The 24,631-nt window shown below is 41.3% G+C and overlaps 1 protein-coding gene across 5 annotated transcripts in view; it reads left to right on the top strand.

Annotated features, from left to right (window-relative positions):
• EYA3 (EYA transcriptional coactivator and phosphatase 3) overlaps nucleotides 1-24,631 on the top strand; it is a 140,975-nt gene that overhangs the window by 45,164 nt on the left and 71,180 nt on the right. For 3 of the 5 annotated variants that reach the window (XM_073317485.2, XM_073317489.2, XM_073317486.2), the window contains exons 2-4: nucleotides 13,609-13,706; nucleotides 19,601-19,644; nucleotides 21,293-21,372. In XM_073317485.2, coding sequence (XP_073173586.2) covers nucleotides 13,674-13,706; nucleotides 19,601-19,644; nucleotides 21,293-21,372 — 157 coding nt within the window. In that variant the 5' untranslated portion in view covers nucleotides 13,609-13,673. Of the gene's footprint in view, nucleotides 1-8,347; nucleotides 8,486-13,608; nucleotides 13,707-19,600; nucleotides 19,645-21,292; nucleotides 21,373-24,631 lie in introns of those variants that run through there. The other 2 variants (XM_073317488.2, XM_073317491.2) reach the window with 2 other exon arrangements.

Genomic DNA, 24,631 nt, shown 5'->3' with positions numbered 1-24,631 from the left:
ATTTACTTTCAGGGGTTTCTTAATAAAAACCAGTGATTCAGCGAAGCTACACTTCAGCTGACCTGGATTATAGAATCATAGAAGATTAGGGCTGGAAGAGACCTCAGGAAGTCATCTTGTCCAACCCCCTGCTCACAGCAGGACCAACACCAACTAAATCATATTATATTGGCTATATTGCTCCAAAATACTGAAAAGCCATAAGCATTTCTTTGGTTATTTACCGGGCAGTGTACGAGATCTTATGAATATTGACAAATCTTTATAGATGTTCCTAAGGAATCAGAAATATTCCAGACTTACCAAGAGATGCATTTTACTTTGTGTTTTTCTGCCTTCAGAATAAAATGATTTTCATACTAGAACAGAACTAAAATTTCATGTGAAATAGTAAAACATAGATTCCATAACTTTGAAGTTTTAATAACAGATAAAGATCGACACAATTCCCCAAAAAAGCTATTGTGAAGAAAAGTTAATCTTCTGATAAAATCTAAAAATGCTAATTTAGAGGGCAGAGATGGCTTCTTTTAATATAAAAGGACTAATTTTAATTAAAAGACTTTTCTAGAACTCTTAAGGAGTCCTCTGCAATTATGGTTCTATTAAAAAACACTACCTTTTCTAGAGTTTCAGAGCAACAGCCGTGTTAGTCTGTATTCGCAAAAAGAAAAGGAGTACTTGTGGCACCTTAGAGACTAACCAATTTATTTGAGCATGAGCTTTCGTGAGCTACAGGTCACTTCATCGGATGCATACTGTGGAAACTGCAGAAGACATTATATATACACAGAGACCATGAAACAATACCTCCTTCCACCCCACTCTCCTGCTGGTAATAGCTTATCTAAAGTGATCATCAAGTTGGGCCATTTCCAGCACAAATCCAGGTTTTCTCACGCTCCCCCCTCCCCCACAAACTCACTCTCCTGCTGGTGATAGCTCATCCAAAGCGACCACTCTCCTTACAATGTGTATGATAATCAAGGTGGGCCATTTCCAGCATAAATCCAAGTTTAACCAGAACGTCGGGGGGGGAGGTCGAAAAAAACAAGGGGAAATAGGCTACCTTGCATAATGACTTAGCCACTCCCAGTCTCTATTTAAGCCTAAATTAATAGTATCCAATTTGCAAATGAATTCCAATTCAGCAGTTTCTCGCTGGAGTCTGGATTTGAAGTTTTTTTGTTTTAAGATAGCGACCTTCATGTCTGTGATTGCGTGACCAGAGAGACTGAAGTGTTCTCCGACTGGTTTATGAATGTTATAATTCTTGACATCTGATTTGTGTTCATTTATTCTTTTACGTAGAGACTGTCCAGTTTGACCAATGTACATGGCAGAGGGGCATTGCTGGCACATGATGGCATATATCACATTGGTGGATGTGCAGGTGAACGAGCCTCTGATAGTGTGGCTGATGTTATTAGGCCCTTTGATGGTGTCCCCTGAATAGATATGTGGGCACAGTTGGCAACGGGCTTTGTTGCAAGGATAGGTTCCTGGGTTAGTGGTTCTGTTGTGTGGTATGTGGTTGTTGGTGAGTATTTGCTTCAGGTTGGGGGGCTGTCTGTAGGCAAGGACTGGCCTGTCTCCCAAGATTTGAGAGAGTGTTGGGTCATCCTTCAGGATAGGTTGTAGATCCTTAATAATGCATTGGAGGGGTTTTAGTTGGGGGCTGAAGGTGACGGCTAGTGGCGTTCTGTTATTTTCTTTGTTAGGCCTGTCCTGTAGTAGGTGACTTCTGGGAACTCTTCTGGCTCTATCAATCTGTTTCTTTACTTCTGCAGGTGGGTATTGTAGTTGTAAGAAAGCTTGACAGAGATCTTGTAGGTGTTTGTCTCTGTCTGAGGGGTTGGAGCAAATGCGGTTGTATCGCAGAGCTTGGCTGTAGACGATGGATCGTGTGGTGTGGTCAGGGTGAAAGCTGGAGGCATGCAGGTAGGAATAGCGGTCAGTAGGTTTCCGGTATAGGGTGGTGTTTATGTGACCATTGTTTATTAGCACTGTAGTGTCCAGGAAGTGGATCTCTTGTGTGGACTGGACCAGGCTGAGGTTGGTGGTGGGATGGAAATTGTTGAAATCATGGTGGAATTCCTCAAGGGCTTCTTTTCCATGGGTCCAGATGATGAAGATGTCATCAATATAGCGCAAGTAGAGTAGGGGCTTTAGGGGACGAGAGCTGAGGAAGCGTTGTTCTAAATCAGCCATAAAAATGTTGGCATACTGTGGGGCCATGCGGGTACCCATAGCAGTGCCGCTGATCTGAAGGTATACATTGTCCCCAAATGTGAAGTAGTTATGGGTAAGGACAAAGTCACAAAGTTCAGCCACCAGGTTAGCCGTGACATTATCGGGGATAGTGTTCTTGACGGCTTGTAGTCCATCTTTGTGTGGAATGTTGGTGTAGAGGGCTTCTACATCCATAGTGGCCAGGATGGTGTTATCAGGAAGATCACCGATGGATTGTAGTTTCCTCAGGAAGTCAGTGGTGTCTCGAAGGTAGCTGGGAGTGCTGGTAGCGTAGGGCCTGAGGAGGGAGTCTACATAGCCAGACAATCCTGCTGTCAGGGTGCCAATGCCTGAGATGATGGGGCGCCCAGGATTTCCAGGTTTATGGATCTTGGGTAGTAGATAGAATATCCCAGGTCGGGGTTCCAGGGGTGTGTCTGTGCGGATTTGAACCCCGACCTGGGATATTCTATCTACTACCCAAGATCCATAAACCTGGAAATCCTGGGCGCCCCATCATCTCAGGCATTGGCACCCTGACAGCAGGATTGTCTGGCTATGTAGACTCCCTCCTCAGGCCCTACGCTACCAGCACTCCCAGCTACCTTCGAGACACCACTGACTTCCTGAGGAAACTACAATCCATCAGTGATCTTTCTGATAACACCATCTTGGCCGCTATGGATGTAGAAGCCCTCGACACCAACATTCCACACAAAGATGGACTACAAGCCGTCAAGAACACTATCCCCGATAATGTCACGGCTAACCTGGTGGCTGAACTTTGTGACTTTGTCCTTACCCATAACTACTTCACATTTGGGGACAATGTATACCTTCAGATCAGCGGCACTGCTATGGGTACCCGCATGGCCCCACAGTATGCCAACATTTTTATGGCTGATTTAGAACAACGCTTCCTCAGCTCTCGTCCCCTAAAGCCCCTACTCTACTTGCGCTATATTGATGACATCTTCATCATCTGGACCCATGGAAAAGAAGCCCTTGAGGAATTCCACCATGATTTCAACAATTTCCATCCCACCACCAACCTCAGCCTGGTCCAGTCCACACAAGAGATCCACTTCCTGGACACTACAGTGCTAATAAACAATGGTCACATAAACACCACCCTATACCGGAAACCTACTGACCGCTATTCCTACCTGCATGCCTCCAGCTTTCACCCTGACCACACCACACGATCCATCGTCTACAGCCAAGCTCTGCGATACAACCGCATTTGCTCCAACCCCTCAGACAGAGACAAACACCTACAAGATCTCTGTCAAGCTTTCTTACAACTACAATACCCACCTGCAGAAGTAAAGAAACAGATTGATAGAGCCAGAAGAGTTCCCAGAAGTTACCTACTACAGGACAGGCCTAACAAAGAAAATAACAGAACGCCACTAGCCGTCACCTTCAGCCCCCAACTAAAACCCCTCCAACGCATTATTAAGGATCTACAACCTATCCTAAAGGATGACCCAACACTCTCACAAATCTTGGGAGACAGGCCAGTCCTTGCCTACAGACAGCCCCGCAACCTGAAGCAAATACTCACCAACAACCACATACCACACAACAGAACCACTAACCCAGGAACTTATCCTTGCAACAAAGCCCGTTGCCAACTGTGCCCACATATCTATTCAGGGGACACCATCACAGGGCCTAATAACATCAGCCACACTATCAGAGGCTCGTTCATCTGCACATCCACCAATGTGATATATGCCATCATGTGCCAGCAATGCCCCTCTGCCATGTACATTGGTCAAACTGGACAGTCTCTACGTAAAAGAATAAATGGACACAAATCAGATGTCAAGAATTATAACATTCATAAACCAGTCGGAGAACACTTCAATCTCTCTGGTCACGCGATCACAGACATGAAGGTCGCTATCTTAAAACAAAAAAACTTCAAATCCAGACTCCAGCGAGAAACTGCTGAATTGGAATTCATTTGCAAATTGGATACTATTAATTTAGGCTTAAATAGAGACTTGGAGTGGCTAAGTCATTATGCAAGGTAGCCTGTTTCCTCTTGTTTTTTCCTACCCCCCCCCCCCCAGATGTTCTGGTTTAACTTGGATTTTAACTTGAAGAGTGGTCAGTTTGGATGAGCTATTACCAGCAGGAGAGTGAGTTTGTGTGTGTATGGGGGTGGGGGGGATGTGAGAACCTGGATTTATGCAGGAAATAGCCCAGCTTAATTGTCATGCACATTGTGTAAAGAGTTATCACTTTGGATGGGCTATCACCAGCAGGAGAGTGAATTTGTGTGGGGGGGTGGAGGGTGAGAAAACCTGGATTTGTGCTGGAAATCACTTTAGATAAGCTATTACCAGCAGGACAGTGGGGTGGGAATAGGTATTGTTTCATATTCTCTGTGTATATATAAAGCCTGCTGCAGTTTCCACGATATGCATCTGAAGAAGTGAGCTGTAGCTCACGAAAGCTTATGCTCTAATAAATTGGTTAGTCTCTAAGGTGCCACAAGTCCTCCTTTTCTTTTTACCTATTTAAGTGGTTCTACTTCCTGATTCCACAAAAAAGTTACAGGACAATATATGTTGGGGCGGAAACATGTAAACCTCCTTGTGGTATTTGTACAATAGATTCAGTGCAATCATCAACCTTCTGGGATCTAACAATTTAATGATTTAACAATGATTTAACTACCTCCTTGTCTACACTACCACTTACAGTGCTGAAACTTCCCTTGCTCAGGGATGTGAAAAAACACCCCTGAGCGATGCAAGTTTCAGCGCTGTAAATTGGCAGTGTAGACAGTGCTACAATGCTGGTAACTATTCCCTTCACGGAGGTGGGTTTTTTTACAGCGCTGGGCGACCTCTCTCCCAGCTCTGGAGCCACGAAAACACAGCCATGTTTAAAGCTCTGCCGCAGCAGCGCTTCAACATCGGCTGTGTAGACATACCCTTATTCAAACTTGTTCCTTTGCTTTACGGTGTGAGAGTGGTGAATTGAAAAATACACCAATCCAGAGGTGAATTTTTGGGTCTAGCCTACTCCACTGCATCCTTTAGTGTCAAACTAAATTGAAAGCAGTTTGCATAGACCTTGTTTGAATAGTTTCCATTAGCTTTTTCTCATCATGACAGTACAATTTTTGACTGAATTTGCTGCTGACAAAAGGTATTGGATTGACAGTCCTGGAGGGTGAGGGCCTCCAATACTGTGTAGACATAGTGAGGCTGTAACAGTGCAATCTCGCTAAGTAAGCTGCCTCAACCCTGTCCTGAAGGGTCCAGCTCTTTTTAGGATAAGAGAGGAAGTTGAGTGTCCTTGGCCTCTTATCTCAAAATGCCAATTAGGCTAGACTAGCTCAATTATATTTACTTTTTTTCTGTTAACTATAACATAGATAGCACTAGACAGTTTTTTCTGTAGTCAGCATTGTCACTGTAAAACTGGGCATATTCATTCTGCAAAAAGGAGATGTGATAGAGTAATGTGTACAAATACTGTAAACGGACTTTAGAGGTAGAGTTTGCTAAGAAATGGCTTAAAAGGCTTCAGTGTTTTACAGTTTATTTTAAGTTTTCCTGGTTACTTTATTTGTAGTCTATCATCTTGACAGCATTTTCCCCCTAGGGAGCCCTTTTCCATTTGGCAAATAGGATTTTTTATCCCCCTGTGTTTTAATAGGAAATTTTGTCCCTCTGTATTAATGTGGAAAATTTTCATTTTAACAGCTTCAGATTCTGTTTGTGCCTAGTATCTACAGCCCACTGCACACCAGTATTGCCTGGGTTGTAGGAAGCAGCAGCCTTCACTCTACATTTATTTGCTTTAGATTGTTTGTTTTAAAGGCAGACCCTTTAAGGTTCCTTTACTGCATTAAGTTTCTGTCTTTTTTTCCCCTTTGTTGGTTTATGGTATTAAAAAGGCACTTGTGGGAATATTGAATTTTTATATTAATAGTGTTTCTAGTAGATCTTTTGAGTATAGTACAAAGTGAATGTGAACAGAATTTTTCTTATTGACATTGTAGATGGTCCAGAAGGCCACAAATGCTTGAATAATTTGCTAGATTCTGTGCTATATTATCACTGCTCAAAGACATGCTAATCTAGTAGGCGCTGTATGTATTGTACAATAGTCATCGTATGGAGAGAAGGAAATTAAACACCTAGAGCAAAAGTGACAGTAATAAAACAGATCCAATGCATCATAAAGAAATCAGTGGAGTTTGTATAGTATCCCTAAAATGTGTGGTTTTCTGTAAACTAAAAATTAGGGGGCAGTAGCTATTTCACAGAAGCAGCTTTTGATATCAACTATAAATAAATAAGTCACTTTCCAATTCTTTTCTTTTTTACAATGTCTTAAAACTTTGTATACAAACCTATGGATCGCAATTGGACTTAATTTTAAATAACTACAGTTTCTTTTTTGTTTTGTGGTCCCCATATGGAGTCTTTAACTCCGTGTTATGACTACTGCATTAGTGTGTCTATGCACAGTGACAGTATGGCACAGAATCATTGTTACAGTAGTAAAACTAGCACTCGCTTTTTGGATCTTCCACAATGTCAGTGTAAGACAACCTGGTAACAATACAGTACGTAATACTAATTTAGTGTTCTTGTCCTCATCTCCCTCTGCTGTATTTTTTAATTCAGTGAAACCCGAAGGGAAATCAAATACAGAATCTAAATACAGAAAAGTGATCTTGGGGATCTTCCACATCTCATTGTACCTAGATACTGCAGAGTCTCTGAACACCGAGCAATCTGCAATACCGTACATTTTGAAGTGTTGAAGTATATTTTAAGGCATAATCTTGCATTGGTTGGATGATGCACTAGGTGACCTAACAGAGCTGTCTGCTGTCTAATGTCTAATTTCATACGCCTATAGGGTAGAGAAATGGGGCAGATCATCATGAAATGTCTCTTTTTCCATCGTAGCTTAGAACCTTAGCATTATTTTAACCCCTTCATTCCAGAATTAACTGCTACCACATGCAGAAACAATATATTAGTGGCCCTTGGGTGGATAAGGGATTGAAATAAATGTGTTAAATATTGTACATTTTAAAACCTCAAGGTGTATCATCGTGAAATATTTCATTATAGTTTTCTATTCAGTATCTTTAATTTCATTATTTAAAATTGTATAGAATCTGAAAAGTATACATTCAAGCAAATACAGTTTGAGGGAAAAAAGTATCTTTTCACTGATATTTTAATTATTTGTTGGTATTCATATCACAGTATCTTTAACTTTAATCATTTGCAATTTGAGAGACGTACTTAGTTCCAGCTGAAATTTTAAAGACTCAAAGCCAAAGCAGATGGTTCCGGAAAAGGAGTATTTGCTACTAATATCAATCTGGGTTTCTGAGGGAATTATCTACATCCTCACTGAGGTTTAACATTCCAAACTTGCCTGTTTAAGATTTTTAAAATAGGATTTAATGCAACATGACTCCTTTTTACTTGTCAATACTTTTAACACAGGTTTGGCATGGAGATACAGTGTCAGAATTTTGCTATAGGAACAGAAGCCAGAGAAATTGATATATGAAATGTTATAGTCCATGCTTCTTGCTTTTTGTGTCTTTTATTTTGAAGTTTAGGAGAATGATTTTTCAGTAAATTGAACAAACTAAAGAAATGATGTGTAAAGCATCTGTCTTTTTGGAATATTTTTTTTTATTATTTTTTAATAATACTGACTCTAGCAAACAACTACTTGCCCGCAATGATAATAAAATAGCTTAAATTAATTAATAAAATTACAAATCAGGTTTAAATAAAATATCAGCACTAAAACTTTATTAATTTGATTCAGATTTCAGTGGGTCTCTGTCATTCTATTTTGTAGCTGATGAAAATTGCTATTTATTTTTAGTAGAGTCTTGTTTCTTGAAGACAGTTCAGCAGTTAAACACTGAACTGTTTTATTAAAGGACGCAAGTTATTTTTCACAATTAAAAAAGAAATGTACTGTTTCACAAGTCTTATTCAGAATCTTGAAACTCCAGACTGCCTCCTGTCATTCAGTGGCTTGCTGTAGGTTTTTGAATTATTCATGTTTTGTATACAGGTTTATATTCCTGGGTACCAGTTACTTTCCTCTTGCTGTGACTTCATGTTTTTTACAAGGTTGGCCATCATTTGGAAGTTTTGAAGACCCAAGTATGTGGACTAAAGGAAAGAGTACAACAGTTCAGACTATGTAGGGGACCTAAGGATGCTTGGGCGTGTGTTTGGTAAAATATGATTGTACTGGTTTTAAAGATTATCTAGCGGAAAGTGTGTAGATACACTAATCAAAGCATGGTTACCTTAATTTTTCATGAGTTAAAAAATCTGCTTTTTAAATTAGTTTGTAATAAAAATTAGAATTCATTTTCTCTAACTTTTTAACAACTTTCTGCCAGCCAAGGCGTGTGTTTGCTAAATAATATGGCATATGCCACCCACCTTGTGTCCTTACAAAAGGTGAATAAAACATTAAACAGACACTCTAAACTAAAAAGCTATGTTGCTTAGAGAACTCCTAGTCCTCTATCCAACTGCACTATAGTTATCCCAATATCTGTAAGGCATGCTTTCTCTTCTGCTGGTTGTGTTCTGTCTGCTTCTCTGTAACTCTAGCTGCAACTTGGATTGCTCTCTATAGGATGTCCTCCGTATAAATGGCTATTCATTGTAGCAAATGTTTCACACTCTCCTTTCCTCTGGGAAACAGTCTTGGCTCAAGTTCAGTTGTCACCTGGACGAGAAGTTTCTCCATTTTGATTTTGGTGTTGTGAAGGTTCCTCCCCCACTCTGAACTCTAGGGTACAGATGTGGGGACCTGCATGAAAAACCTCCTAAGCTTATCTTTACCAGCTTAGGTCAAAACTTCCCCAAGGTACAAAATATTCCACCCGTTGTCCTTGGACTGGCCGCTACCACCACCAAACTAATACTGGTTACTGGGGAAGAGCTGTTTGGACGCATCCTTCCCCCCAAAATACTTCCCAAAACCTTGCACCCCACTTCCTGGACAAGGTTTGGTAAAAAGCCTCACCAATTTGCCTAGGTGACTACAGACCCAGACCCTTGGATCTTAAGAACAATGAACAATCCTCCCAACACTTGCACTCCCCTTTTCCTGGGAAATGTTGGATAAAAAGCCTCACCGATTTGCATAGGTGACCACAGACCCAAACCCTTGGATCTGAGAACAATGAAAAAAGCATTCAGTTTCTTACAAGAAGACTTTTAATAAAAATAGAAGTAAATAGAAATGAAGAAATCCCCCCTGTAAAATCAGGATGGTAGATATCTTACAGGGTAATTAGATTCAAAAACATAGAGAACCCCTCTAGGCAAAACCTTAAGTTACAAAAAAGATACACAGACAGAAATAGTTATTCTATTCAGCACAATTCTTTTCTCAGCCATTTTAAGAAATCATAATCTAACACATACCTAGCTAGATTACTTACTAAAAGTTCTAAAAAGAAAAGGAGTACTTGTGGCACCTTAGAGACTAACCAATTTATTTGAGCATGAGCTTTCGTGAGCTACAGCTCACTTCATCGGATGCATACCGTGGAAACTGCAGCAGACTTTATATATACACAGAGAATATGAAACAATACCTCCTCCCACCCCACTGTCCTGCTGGTAATAGCTTATCTAAAGTGATCATCAGGTGGGCCATTTCCAGCACAAGCTATTACCAGCAGGACAGTGGGGTGGGAGGAGGTATTGTTTCATATTCTCTGTGTATATATAAAGTCTGCTGCAGTTTCCACGGTATGCATCCGATGAAGTGAGCTGTAGCTCACGAAAGCTTATGCTCAAATAAATTGGTTAGTCTCTAAGGTGCCACAAGTCCTCCTTTTCTTTTTGCGAATACAGACTAACACGGCTGTTACTCTGAAACCTGTCATTATAAAAGTTCTAAGACTCCATTCCTGGTCTATCCCTGGCAGAAAACAGCATACAGACAGACACAGACCCTTTGTTTCTCTCCCTCCTCCCAGCTTTTGAAAGTATCTCGTCTCCTCATTGGTCATTTTGGTCAGGTGCCAGCGAGGTTACCTTTAGCTTCTTAACCCTTTACAGGTGAGAGGAGCTTTCCCCTGGCCAGGAGGGATTTCAAAGGAGTTTACCCTTCCCTTTATATTTATGACAGGTGTAATAAATGGTTTGATTTGGAGAAGCTTTCTGCAGGGCCGGTGCAAGGAGGTTTCACGCCCTAGACGAAACTTCCACCTTGCGCTGCCCCCCCCGCCCTCCCTGCGGCAGCTCCCCGCCGCCCCCTCCCCTAGGCCTGGGGAGCCCCCCGCCCCAGCTCACCTCTGCTCCGCCTGCTCCCGGAGCACGCCGCCGCTTCCACCACCTCCCAGGCTTGCGGCGCCAATCAGCTGTTCGGCGCGCAAGCCTGGGAGGGAGAGAAGCAGAGTGGGGCGGGGCTCAGGGGAGGAGGCGGAGCCGAGGTGAGCTGGGGCAGGGAGCGGTTCCCCTGTGTGCTGCCCCCCCCGCCCCCGTTGCTTGCTGCAGGTGGCCCTCCCTTTGCCCCCCTGCCCCAGCTCACCTCCGCTCCACCACCGCCCCCAACCACTTGGCGCCCTAGGCGATCGCCGAGTTCGCCTAGTGATTGCACTGGTCCTGGCTTTCTGCATTCGTGGTAGCAAGATGTCCTATTTGTTTGAGAAGGAGGATCTTCTGATTGTAATTGTAACTCTGTTTATAAACTAGATGTGAGTTTGGCTTAAGTTGTTCAAAGCTAATTCCAGTGTTTGTGAGAACAAATTTGCCCTTTTGATTCATTTGAAAAAAAAATTATAAATCCAGATCAGAAAACTAAGGTAGTTTTCACTCTTGCTTTCTATGCAAAACCAAACTGAATAAAAAAACGTTGTGGAAGCATTAGGTCAAAATGTCAGATAGGATTTGAATCAAAATTTTATTTATAAAGTAATCATCTTCTTTTTTGTTTCAGCTTTAAACTTTCACAGAATTTACTCTGTAGTTCTGAAACTATTTCAAGAATCTTTAAATTCCACAATTTTTCTTTTTAGTCTTTATTTATTAAAAGGAGTAAATTACAAAAATTTAATTAAAAAGGAAATTAACTTTTTATATGTAAAATGAGGCTATGAATTTAAACAGACAAACCACAAATTCAGACTACTGCCCACTCCTTCATCTGCTGTGCAGTATATACAGAGTAAATTTTTTAGAAGTGTCTGTCACTTAAGAGTCTTAATCTCAGTGAAAGACGATGCTTAAGAGCCTAAGTGCCTAAAGTAACTTTTGAAAATGGGACTTTTAAGCCCTTTTGAAAATTTTGGCCACAGTGTATAAGATCACCCTTGTTACAGACCCTGCAGTGCTTCCCACTGATTTGGGAACAGAAACCTTTTGTGCGTTTTGCTCCTGTGTCAATATGAAATTGTACGTGCCACACAAGATCTCCTGCCAGTGCTCAGAGACTGTGATGCTTTTCAATAACCAGCATGAGTTAAGGACCAGAGTGGTTATAAGTAGATCTGAGCAAAAAATTTTCAGCGAATAGTAAATTCACAGATAAATGCATTTTTCAGGTTACTGAAACAAAAATGGGGAAAAAAACAAAAAAGTCAAGTGGTTTGTTTTGGCCATTTCAAAATTAAACCTTTTGTCTTTTTGTTTTGAAAGTGTTTTGCTTTGAAGTTTAGCTAATTAAAAAGGTGTGTGTGTGTGTGTGTGTGTGTGTGTATATGTGTGTGTGTGTGTGTGTACACAATAATCCTCCCACCCACAACCCCAAAATGGAGAACTGAGAAATTTCAGGACAAACAGGTTTTGTTTGACCCAAAGTGATTTTTTTTTTTTTGAGAAAATTTTTAAAAAATTAGTTTTGGTTTGAACTGAACTGGATTTTTGGGCTCAGTTTGAATATATTGTATACGGTCATACCTCTCAACCTATTTATTTTTAATTGGGATGATTTCATTATATGGAAGGTACTCAGATACCACAGTGATGGGCAAAATATAAGAACCTAAATGGTGAGAGAACAGCTGCTATATGATATGAATATAGGGCCAATCCTGTTTCCATTGAAGCCCATGGCAATGTGACAGGATCAGAGTCTAACACAGTCAGTAAATTATGCACATTGCTGTTGTTCATGTATTCCTAACTTATTATGTATTCTTTCAGTGCTTTTTGTGGTTGCTTTTACCTAGCTGTAAAATGGTTTTGTACCTCTTTTGTGTGCTATATGTGTCTTTTTGTGGGGAAGACTGATTTCTAGGGAGGGTATGAAATTGTTTATAACTTAGTGTACATCGTGGGAGAAGTGTCTTACTCCATTGAATGCATATTGAAGGTAAATCAGTTCTTGAAACACTCATTGATTTCAGCGTTGTGAGCAGAGTTTGGCTGATGGGTTTTACGTCAGTGGTTTGGAGATAAAGAGGTGATCGAAGAGAAATTAAACTTTAAACTGTAATAGTTCATATTCAAAGTTGGCTGTCACTATTTAACCACTTACATTTTGCGTCCTGTTGGTACTGTTTATTGACATAAGTCTAGTGGATTTTATTTTTTTAAATGCCAAAAAGCCAGCAAATGAAAAAAACACTGGGGAAGTAATGTTTTTATTTAATTTTTTTGAGTAGCAGACAATAGGAAATCAGTAAAACAATTCTGAAAGTAGTCTCCTTCAGAATGCTCACTTTTCTGTGGTAATTCCAGTGGGTCTTGACTCTTGCTTGTTGCCGTCGGCCCTTAATACAGATAGCATTTAGTACTAAAAGCTTTACTTTCTTTGAAATTAACTTTTTCTTTCAAAATAAAAGGTCAGACTACTCTTTCTTAAGTGTGTAATTTAAACAGTAATTGCTAATAATCAGTCTTGCTTGTAGAAACATTTAGTTGTGAGTCTTGTCCTGATTTTTTGTGTGACAGTTATGTAAATGTCCTAAATTAAAACAGGTTAGATTTTATCATTCTGTTTACTGACATTGTAGCCTGCAGTTGATCACTTAAATTAACTCTGGTAATCCTAAAGTGTTTTTTACAATCACAGCACACGTGTATGATTGAAATGTTTAATATATTGGCTTCTATAGTGAGTATGTTACAAGGGAAATGCAGTAGAAATGTGCCACGTGCGTTTAACCCCCCCCCCCCCCCCCCACCACCATTGTTTATGTCTTTGGGGCTTACTGATAAATCTTTGTTATAGAAAACCTCCATATGTGAGTTTGGTCTCTTATTTTAGAGATGGCAACATGACTTTAGAAAGCTTGAGAGCAGAAAATATAGAAATGAATATTCTCTGATAGCCTAAATGATAAGCACTTCACAAAGTATATAAAGCTATGAACACCTTTTTTAACAGGCTTTGAAGACTGCAGATGAAGACACCCATTCTAATCATTTAAGAATATTTAAAAATTAATACTCATGGAAGAGGCACAAGACTTACCAGAACAACCAGTAAGTATATTTGTAAAATATTATAAATTATTGGAAAATAAATCAGTAGTCTAAAAAAAGTCAATTGTGATTATTCTAAAGGATAACAGGAAATATGTCTTACATTTATTGTTTCTAGAAGTGGGGATCATTCTTGCTGTTGGTAAAATATATTGTCCATTAGCCTCACTGGGGTTATACAAACTACAGTAATAAAACAAGTAAATAGGTACATTTGAAGTTTTTAATATCTTAGATTAAAATCATGGATAATAAATATTTGCTTTGTTCAGAACCTGTACAATGAAATATATGGTTTCAAACCATATATAGAAATTGAAAAATTACTACTTAAGATAGCACTTGTAAAATAGTTACTGTAAACTCTACGCTCTTTAATTTCTTCTGGTACCCTGGAGAGCTTAGAGAAGTTCCCTATTCCTTAGTACATTGTGAGCAGCTGTTGCAGGAGAGCAGTATTGTCCCCTTTAATTTAGTTTAATTTAATTTAATTTAACTGTGTCTGTAGGTAAGACGTATGGTTGGAGTGATATATGTTTTTAAATCCTGTTTGCTGCATCCTAAATCCAAAGTTCTGCTAATAAAGATTTTAGGGTGAATAACTAATTTTTAACTACTGTAACAAAAACAAGAAATTTTAATTTTTACTATTTATATTTACAGTTTCAAAATTACTGAGGTGCTTCTTATCACTGATCATGCTCTTCTTGATAGAAAATTTGTCAACAAAGTTCTTAAAGATATTTGAAATGTTAGTGCATATTTGTTTTTTAAATTACTTAGATGGAATGTTGTTGTCAGTTCTGGAAGAGAAAATGTGAATGCAGGATAATAGTCAGCATATTTGATATAAAGTCCTACATCTAACTTTAAAGTAAATGCAACAGTGTAATAATTAAACACATTACTTTACAGACAAAAAATGAGTGACAATGTTATATTTAGAATTCAGTCAAGCTTGATGCAAACAAAATGAGAAAACATTACTTCATTTTTATGGTAGGCTGTGGCTACTTTTTATACTGAAGTTATCAAATGTACTAGAAAACATGGGGATATTTTGGGGAGGAATGTAGATTTAATAATCTTGGCATAGGAAATATTTTGGGGATGTTCAGACTGAAGAACTGCATCTCTTCCAGTTAACTAGTCTGAAAAATCTAGTTAATATTTTTCAGAGTAACAGCCGTGTTAGTCTGTATTCGCAAAAAGAAAAGGAGTACTTGTGGCATCTTAGAGACTAACCAATTTATTTGAGCATGAGCTTTCGTGAGCTACAGCTCACTTCATCAGATGCATGCCGTGGAAACTGCAGCAGACTTTATATATACACAGAGAATATGAAAAATTACCTCCTCCCACCCCATTGTCCAGCTGGTAATAGCTTATCTAAAGTGATCATCAGGTGGGCCATTTCCAGCACAAATCCAGGTTTTCTCACCCTCCACCCCCCTCACACAAATTCACTCTCCTGCTGGTGATAGCCCATCCAAAGTGACAACTCTTTACACAATGTGCATGATAATAAAGTTGGGCCATTTCCTGCACAAATCCAGGTTCTCTCACCCCCTCACCCCCCTCCCAAAAACCACACACACAAACTCACTAACTTGCTGGTAATAGCTCATCTAAAGTGACCATTCTCCCTACAATGTGCATAATTAAGGTGGGCCATTTCCAGCACAAATCCAGGTTTTCTCACATCCCCCCCACCCACATACACACACAAACTCACTCTCCTGCTGGTAATAGCTCATCCAAACTGACCACTCTCCAAGTTTAAATCCAAGTTAAACCAGAACATCTGGGGGGGGGGGGGTGTAGGAAAAAACAAGAGGAAATAGGCTACCTTGCATAATGACTTAGCCACTCCCAGTCTCTATTTAAGCCTAAATTAATAGTATCCAATTTGCAAATGAATTCCAATTCAGCAGTTTCTCGCTGGAGTCTGGATTTGAAGTTTTTTTGTTTTAAGATAGCGACCTTCATGTCTGTGATTGCGTGACCAGAGAGATTGAAGTGTTCTCCGACTGGTTTATGAATGTTATAATTCTTGACATCTGATTTGTGTCCATTTATTCTTTTACGTAGAGACTGTCCAGTTTGACCAATGTACATGGCAGAGGGGCATTGCTGGCACATGATACCCCCCCCCCCCCAGATGTTCTGGTTTAACTTGGATTTAAACTTGGAGAGTGGTCAGTTTGGATGAGCTATTACCAGCAGGAGAGTGAGTTTGTGTGTGTATGGGGTTGGGGGGGATGTGAGAAAACCTGGATTTGTGCTGGAAATGGCCCACCTTAATTATGCACATTGTAGGGAGAATGGTCACTTTGGATGAGCTATTACCAGCAGGATAGTGAGTTTGTGTGTGTGGTTTTTGGGAGGGGGGTGAGGGGGTGAGAGAACCTGGATTTGTGCAGGAAATGGCCCAACTTTATTATCATGCACATTGTGTAAAGAGTTGTCACTTTGGATGGGCTATCACCATCAGGAGAGTGAATTTGTGTGGGGGGGTGGAGGGTGAGAAAATCTGGATTTGTGCTGGAAATGGCCCACCTGATGATCACTTTAGATAAGCTATTACCAGCTGGACAATGGGGTGGGAGGAGGTAATTTTTCATATTCTCTGTGTATATATAAAGTCTGCTGCAGTTTCCACGGCATGCATCTGATGAAGTGAGCTATAGCTCACGAAAGCTCATGCTCAAATAAATTGGTTAGTCTCTAAGGTGCCACAAGTACTCCTTTTCTTTTTAGTTAATATTTTGTAACTCTTTATGTATCACAAGAATAGATAAACTGACATGGGGACATTCAGTGAAAGGCAGGAAATTTAAAACTAATCAAAGAAATACTCTCCTATACTATACCATCATGTGCCAGCAATGCCCCTCTGCTATATACATCGGCCAAACTGGACAGTCCCTACATAAACAGATATATGGACACACATCAGATATTAGGAATGGCAATACACAAAAACCTGTAGGAGAACATTTCAATCTCCCTGGACACACACTAGCAGATTTAAAGGTAGCCATCCTGCAGCAAAAAAACTTCAGGACCAGACTTCAAAGAGAAACTGCTGAGCTTCAGTTCATTTGCAAATTTGACACCATCCGCTCAGGATTAAACAGACTGTGACTGGCTCGCCAACTCCAAAGCAGTTTCTCCTTCCTTGGTGTTCACACCTCAACTGCTAGAAGAGGGCCTCATCCTCCCTGATTGAACTAACCTCGTTATCCCTAGCCTGATTCTTGCTTGTATATTTATACCTACCTGCCTCTGGAAATTTCCACTACATGCATCCGACAAAGTGGGTATTCACCCACGAAAGCTTATGCTCCAATAAATCTGTTAGTCTATAAGGTGCCACAGGACTCTTTGCCACTCTCCTATACTAAACACATATGAGTGGGGGGAGGGATAGCTCAGTGATTTGAGCATTGGCCTGCTAAACCAGGGTTGTGAGTTCAATCCTTGAGGGAGCTATTTAGAGATCTGGGGCAAAAATTGGGGATTGGTCCTGCTTTGAGCAAGGGGTTGTACTAGATGACCTCCTGTGGTCCCTTCCAACCCTGATGTTCTATGAAAACTGCTGCAAGAAGATTCCATTAAGATTCAGAGCTCTGTATGATTCAAAGAAGATCAGACATTTATATAGGTCATGAAAACATCCATAATAGCATCCATAGGTAAGGAAAACATAGGTCTGTGATTACTCATGCTTCAGTTATAAGCCAGCCTCTGACAGGAGTTAGGAGGAAACTTACTCTATGGACAGGTTATTCCAAAACTACCCACTATGAATTTCCTTGCAATTTCCTCTTAGTCTCCTACCACTGTCAGAGATGGAACAGTGGAATAGATTGACCACTGCACTGATGGTCAATACTGATTTGTATTGCCTGTAAATATTTGTTTGTCACCTGTACATAGTAAAGAAGGGAACTAATGAATGTAGCTAACATTATTTTTCACAGAGAGAGCATTGTTGAAACCTATTGTTTACATTTAAAAATAAGGAAAGGAATGAATTAATCCTTGCAAAATGCTACTAGCTCATCAGCACTTGATTGATATTTTATGTATCTGGATTCCCAGTTTTTCCCCCCTTTGATTAATTACGGCAACAGTTACTTTGAAAATCTAATCTATTACAAAACTACTGATTACTAGTACAAAAGATAATCTGTTACATATTATTGACTACTTATGTGATATGTGTTTCCAAAATATTTGGAAGAATGGGGAAAAAGGAGTAATTCCAGACAATTTATTATTTCTTATTTCAGTAAGTATTATTCAAATACGGAATAACTGTAATGTCTGCTTGAACTTTACATGAATTGCTTTTTATAAATGACAGGTTTCAGAGTAACAGCCGTGTTAGTCTGTATTCGCAAAAAGAAAAGGAGGACTTGTGGCACCTTAGAGACTAACCAATTTATCTGAGCATAAGCTTTCGTGAGCTACAGCTCACTTCATCGGATGCATACTGTGGAAACTGCAGAAGTCCTTATATACACAGAGACCATGAAACAATACCTCCTCCCACCCCACTCTCCTGCTGGTAATAGCTTATCTAAAGTGATCACTCTCCTTACAATGTGTATGATAATCAACTTGGGCCATTTCCAGCACAAATCCAGGTTTTCTCACACACCCCCCCTTTTTTTTTCTCCAAAAACCACACACACAAACTCACTCTCCTGCTGGTAGTAGCTTATCCAAAGTGACCACTCTCCTTACAATGTGTATGAAAATCAAGGTGGGCCATTTCCAGCACAAATCCAGGTTTTCTCACCCCCCCCCCTTTTTTTCCCCAAAAACCACACACACAAACTCACTCTCTTGCTGGTAATAGCTTATCCAAAGTGACCACTCTCCTTACAATGTCTATGAAAATCAAGGTGGGCCATTTCCAGCACAAATCCAGGTTTTCTCACCTGAGAAAGATTAAGAGAATTTAAATGGCTTGTTTGAGAAGTACTGCAAGATCTGGGGACTGGAAGCTGAGTTATAAAAATTCAAAATTGAAAACAATTGGGGGGAGGGTTATCTCAGTGGTTTGAGCATTGGCCTGCTAAACCCAAGAGTTGCGTTCAATCCTTGAGGGGGCCATTTAGGAATCTGGGGCAAAAACTGGGGATTGGTCCTGCTTTGAGCAGAGGGTTGGACTAGATGATCTCCTGAGGTCCCTTCCAACCCTGATATTCTATGATAGAATCCCAATCCATTTTGGACCAGAAGTGACTGACCAAATCTTTGTTTAAATTGATCCCCCTAGAATAGTACATCATGCTACCATTAGACTACTGAGCCATCCACAAATGCAGTATTAAATACTAGTTTAATTTCTCTTTCTCAAAAATGCAAGTTGGGACTTCCGATTTGCTACTGTTGTGAACAAAGAAATGATTTAAACTTCTTGCCTCAAGCATTATTTAGCTAGGGAGAGGGTAAGGGATCCTAGTTCATGGCAGCTGAGCACTGGGTGCAGTCTGAGTGCTAGATCTGTTCAGAATAGGATTGTTTTAGAATTAATGAAGTTCCTTGGGTTACAAAGAAAGGTCCCTATCAAACCTTGGGAGTTCAGTATCCCAGTGCAAAAAAGTGGGCGGGGAGTGGCTGGGGCAGGAGGGAGACAGGGAAAAAGCAACCTTGCAAACAAATTCTGGGGTAGCAGTAGCTGTTTAAATGAGAGAACCTACAGGTTTCACTATTTAACTCCAGGACTCAACCACAAGGCTACTTGAATTCAAACAACTACTAATAGTAACTGTGTTGCAAACAATGATTAGCTTCTAACTGCAGCCTGTCACTTGTGTACAGAGATTGTCAAGGACAGATCTCACTCATGGTGTCTTTGAACATTTTCATCTTTGCAGGTGAAAAAGGCCAAGATGCAGGAATCTGGAGAACAAAATTTAAGGTGTGTAGTACTGATTTTGATGTTAGTTTTCACCAATTGTCAGGTTCTTGTTTTCATTGTATGCTTCAGTTGAGAAAGCAGGTTGCTTTGTGCATTTTTCACAAGACATGGGCTTTTATCATTCATCTTCATTTATATTCTTTGAGACACTATGAGCTTTTATAAGAATGCTAAATCTTGCCAAAAGCATTTTCTGTGAATGACTGCATAGAATTCAAATAGCATCAACTTACATCTTGCTTTTAATGTTGCGTTGTAGTGCTCTATTTAATACATTCCCTGGAGCAGTCAGGTGAGACAACCATTCACTGTGTAAGGAATTCTCTGATTGATAGGATCTTTTATTTTGGAATTAATTCAATGGTACATAATTTTTACTTAGTAGCTCTTTTTAAGTACATCTTTTACTTTGATAATATTAATCACTATTACTACATTTAGAGAGAAGCGTGCTATGCATATCAAATTGTATGAGAAAATGAGTGGGACAGCATTGTCTTTTCTGATTGTTTTTCTGTCTTTAATTGGATTGTCGTGACCCATGAGTCTCAAACCTGGGTCTGCACGATTTCCAGGAGCAGCCATACTCCAGCCCTCCATTTGGCAGTCTGCTGATGCTTGCCTGCCTGGGACCAGAGAAGACCAGCTCCAGTTTGAGGCTTTGCTGGTTGGTCCTACTTAAGCCAGCAGTAGGAACAGGAAGCTGTCCAAACAACTGGGCTCCATCCCATTCTGGACTGCGTGCCTTGTGCTTCCTGCTCCTGCTGCTTGATTTCGTGGCATCTGATTTGTGGTTCTGACCTCTCAGTGTCCTGATCCGGCCTGACTCTGGTTCCTGATTTGTTGTTCTGAGCCCCAGTTTGTCTCCTGGCAGAGGTGAAAGTAAGCCGGTATGGTCCAGTATGGTATACTGGCAAGAGCCGGTAAACAGCCGACTGTACCGACAGGGAGCAGCTTCCCTAGGCCGACAGTTTAAAAGGGCCCTGGGCTCCTGGCAGCAGCCGGAGCCCCAGGCCCTTTAAATCGCCGCCAGAGCCCTGCTGCTGGAGCCCTGGGGTAGCGGCAGCGGCTGGGAGCCCTCCAGCTCCGGCAGCGATTTAAAGGGTCTGGGGATTTAAAGGCCTCGGCCCTTTCTTCCGAGGCCTCACCCCACCTTGCTCAGGACCCCGGCCCTCCGTACCGGTAAGTCCTTAGCGTTACTTTAACCCCTAGCTCCTGGTATCCTGACCCAGCTGACTCCTAAACCCTATCTTGTGACTGTGGACTCTGGCTCTGACTACTAAATTTGGCCACCCACGACCCAGCTGTGACATGGATTGTTTTTGTCCCTTTGGGAACATTTACACGTTGCAACAAAGGTTGTATTAGATTTCTGTGTTCTATTAAAAGTTTATTATTTTGAGAAAATTAGTGAGTTAATACTCTGAAGGACGTGAGGATTTGAGGTTTGTACAAAGAAATGCAAGGATATCTTCCAGATTCTACTGTGTGTTGGTATATGTGAAATAGTGCAGAATGCAGAATGTTTCCCTAGCAGCCTGTGGCCAATGTTAGCTAGGAAGGTCAAAAGCAATTGCTTAAAATTTCCAGTGCTGTTAGTGCACAGATTGGTGATGTTGGTGGCTAATGTGTGCTTTTATCCTTTCAGTCAAGTGAGCACCACAGAAGTCAGTGATCAGAAATCTGAATCTTCAAACCTTGGCCCAAACCTTCCCATGTCAAGTGAAAGTAAGGCTCGTTCTGACCCCCTCACTCCCTTCTTTGTGTCCATTGGTTCCTCAGGGTCCTCTTCACCAAGCAAAAACTTCTTGGTCCTTCACCGTTTACCTCACCTTATCTTTCAAATCTAATTACTTATCAGAGGCCATCCCCTGCTTTTGTTCTACTAATGATGCCAATCTCCATCTCCCTCCTGTCACTTTCTCTCATAGACACCTTCCTGACCTCTCCCACGCATATCCCTGTTCTCGAGAAGAATTCCTCGTCAAAATTCACAAAGCCATTATCGCAACCTCTTAAATCCCTCTTTAAAACCCACCTTTGCTGCGATGCCTACATATCGCTACTGCCTGGCCTTGGTTGTGACTACTAATGCAACATTCCTGCCTCTGTCATTACTGTGTCTTCCCCATTCCCCTATTTGCCTGTTCATTCCTCTTTGTGCATTGTCTAAATCCTAGATTGTGATTTCCTTTGGGCAGGGATTGTTGTTTGGTAATGACAAATGAGTGGGAACCATCTCTCATAAATTGTCACTACCTCAACACGAACACTGAGTGGAGTCTGTTACAATCATTTGCACTGCTAAAGCACAGTTAATCTGAAGCTCTCCGAGCTTTACAGAAAAAGTTTCTCAAAACCACTGTGAGGGTAAGTAGTTTCATTTTGCAGATGGGAAACTGAGATGCAGAATAAACAACTCGCAGAAGGTCACACAGTGAGACAGTGGCAGAGGTGGGAAGGGGAGTACATCCTCTGTACTTGATGTGGAGCTTAGTGTCATCAGCATACTGATAGCCCTGGATTTTCAGAATGCCTAAAAATGTCCCCGAGTGCCTTTTAATACAGATGAACAAGAGGTGACAGAATAGAACTCTGTGAGGGTCCCCGTTTGAGGACTTCCATGGTGCATACTGTCTACAATCCACTGAGGGCTTGTGTACATGAAGAATTAGTGCATAGCAAGCTGAGGTATAAATCTATAGTGCACTCCGCTTGCTGTGCACTAACTGGCTGTGTGGACCTTGCTACCACACTACAAGTTCTTCAAGTGATGGTCCCTATTGTATTCCACTATGGTTATGCATGCACATCATGCGCTCAGAGAATTTGAAAGTAGTGTCCATTGGTCCGTGCATGTGCCCTGACTCTCCTCGTGCTTCTGTCCAAGGTGATATAAAGGGTGGGGTGGACCGACTGCATCTCCAGTTCCTTCTCACCACCACATGGTCTGGGTCAGAACTTTGTGTCCTCCTCTCTCATGCTGTTCTAATTGCAGTTGTAAATAGCTTTATCGGTTTTTAAGGCAGTTTACCTAGTTTTATTTCTAGTTTTAATAATTAATAGTTTTAACAGTTTAGTGAAGACTTCAGGGATTTCCTGCCCCCATTCATACCCCTCTTCGGATATCAGACTATGATGAGGACTTTGGGTTTCAAACTCTGAATCTCTTGACCACTATCCCTCTCAGTAAGTGACAACCAATTCAGTGCTGCCTCTACTGCTTGGGAGAAGCTCACATCACAGCTTTGTGTAGTCCTTCCCCAACTGTACCTGAGAGGGCTGTGCACTTCATCTCCACAAGTATCTCATGGAGATGGTCATGAGACTGCAGTCAGATACATGCCAGGGAACACCCCTCCCTCCCCACTGTACATCGGCCTGATTCTGTGAGGAGTGCACCTCCTGGTGCTACGTCAAACTCTGATGCCAGCAGAAGCACCTCCACAGACCCCATGATGGGGTCTAGTTGGGAGATTAGAAAGCACTCCAATAAGCCTGGGACTAAGTCTTCCTCCAAGTTCAGGAAACTGGACAGCTCAGCCCCAGGGGCCACAGCACATTTTAAGTCCCACTGGCCTGAGAAGAAGACCCATAAACAATGGGATCCAATGGTTCCAGGTGGCGAACTGTCGGTACCGCCATCTCCAGCCCCTCACAAGAAGAGAGAACCTCCTGCACTGGGACAGACATCAGCATCGGTACTGGCGACCAGGAAAGAGAGAGTGCTTCTTACACCAGGTAAATCTGGAGCCATGGCTGCACCCAAAGAAGTCTTCACCTTGCTGGATGCAGAATTGTCATTTCTATTAGGCCCCTCCACTTCCGGAGAACGTAAGTCCCTGCTATGGATATGCTTATGGTACAGGGTCTCTCGCCTTCTTTGCATATGTTTGTACACCATTCCATCAGTTCTGACAGTACCACTATTGGAACTGGAATCTGCCTTTTTCTCTTCCAGTGAATTGTAACCAGGGGCAGAACCACCTGTATGGTACTGCTCCTATACACCATCATGGAGACTGACACACCAATGGGAACAACCTCCTATGCATTTGTCTTACTGGCCATATTGGGGACCATTAGGATATTGCAGCATCCTCATTCGGAGCTTGCCTGGTCTGTGAGAGTGTTGCCACCTGTTTCACCCACTAGGGATCCCTCAAGCAGGCCCACAAATCCAGTAGCGGAGGAGGAAGAATTTTATACCCTGGTTCTGATGGTCCCTCCAGAACCGGCTAGACCCCCATCCTCGTCGCTGGACAAAGCTGTGACTGCATCATCCCCTTCCCCACTTGATGACTTCAGACAATTTCAAGATCTACAGAGAGTTGCAGGGGAACTCCAAATCCCACTGGAAAAGATTCTGGACATTCTTCAGTCTTTAGGACCAGAGAGAATAGCTCTGAGAATCAATGAAACCATACTGGAGCCAGCCAAGACCGTGTGGCATATGCTGCCACATGCACCGCCACTCCTAAAGGAGAGGAGTGATGGTACAGTGTCCTGGTCAAAGGCTCAGAATTCTTCTTTTCCCACCCAGCTCCAAACTCACTGGTAGTTCAGGCTGCTGCTGAGAGAGCTAAACAACAACACCCTCAATCCACATTAGTGGACAAGGAAGGGAAGTGTCTAGATCTTCTACAGAGGAAAGTCTTCTCTTCCTCTTCCTCTAGTTTACAGTTCAGGATAGCCAGTTATCAAGCATTGTTGGCTAAATAGGACTTCCTGAATTACGCTAAATTCAAGGAATTCACAAATAGTCTCCCACAACAAGTTCATGTCTGCTTTCAGGCCCTCACTGAAGAAGGCAAACTCATAGCCAAAACTACCCTCCAGTCTGCAGTGGATATGGCTGATACCTCTTCCGGGGCCATGGCTACAGCTATTTTGATGCACAGAAAGTCTAGGCTTCATGCTTCTTGTTTTCCTAGGGAAGTCCAGAATACCATAGATAAATCTCTTCAATCGGAAGAAAGATGAGTCT

This window comes from Lepidochelys kempii, chromosome 19 (genome assembly GCF_965140285.1).
Source record: "Lepidochelys kempii isolate rLepKem1 chromosome 19, rLepKem1.hap1, whole genome shotgun sequence".
In the NCBI taxonomy this organism is placed as follows: Eukaryota; Metazoa; Chordata; order Testudines; family Cheloniidae; genus Lepidochelys; species Lepidochelys kempii.
The sequence above is the reverse complement of the archived record's forward strand: the minus strand, read 5'-3'. Positions and strand labels throughout refer to the sequence as shown.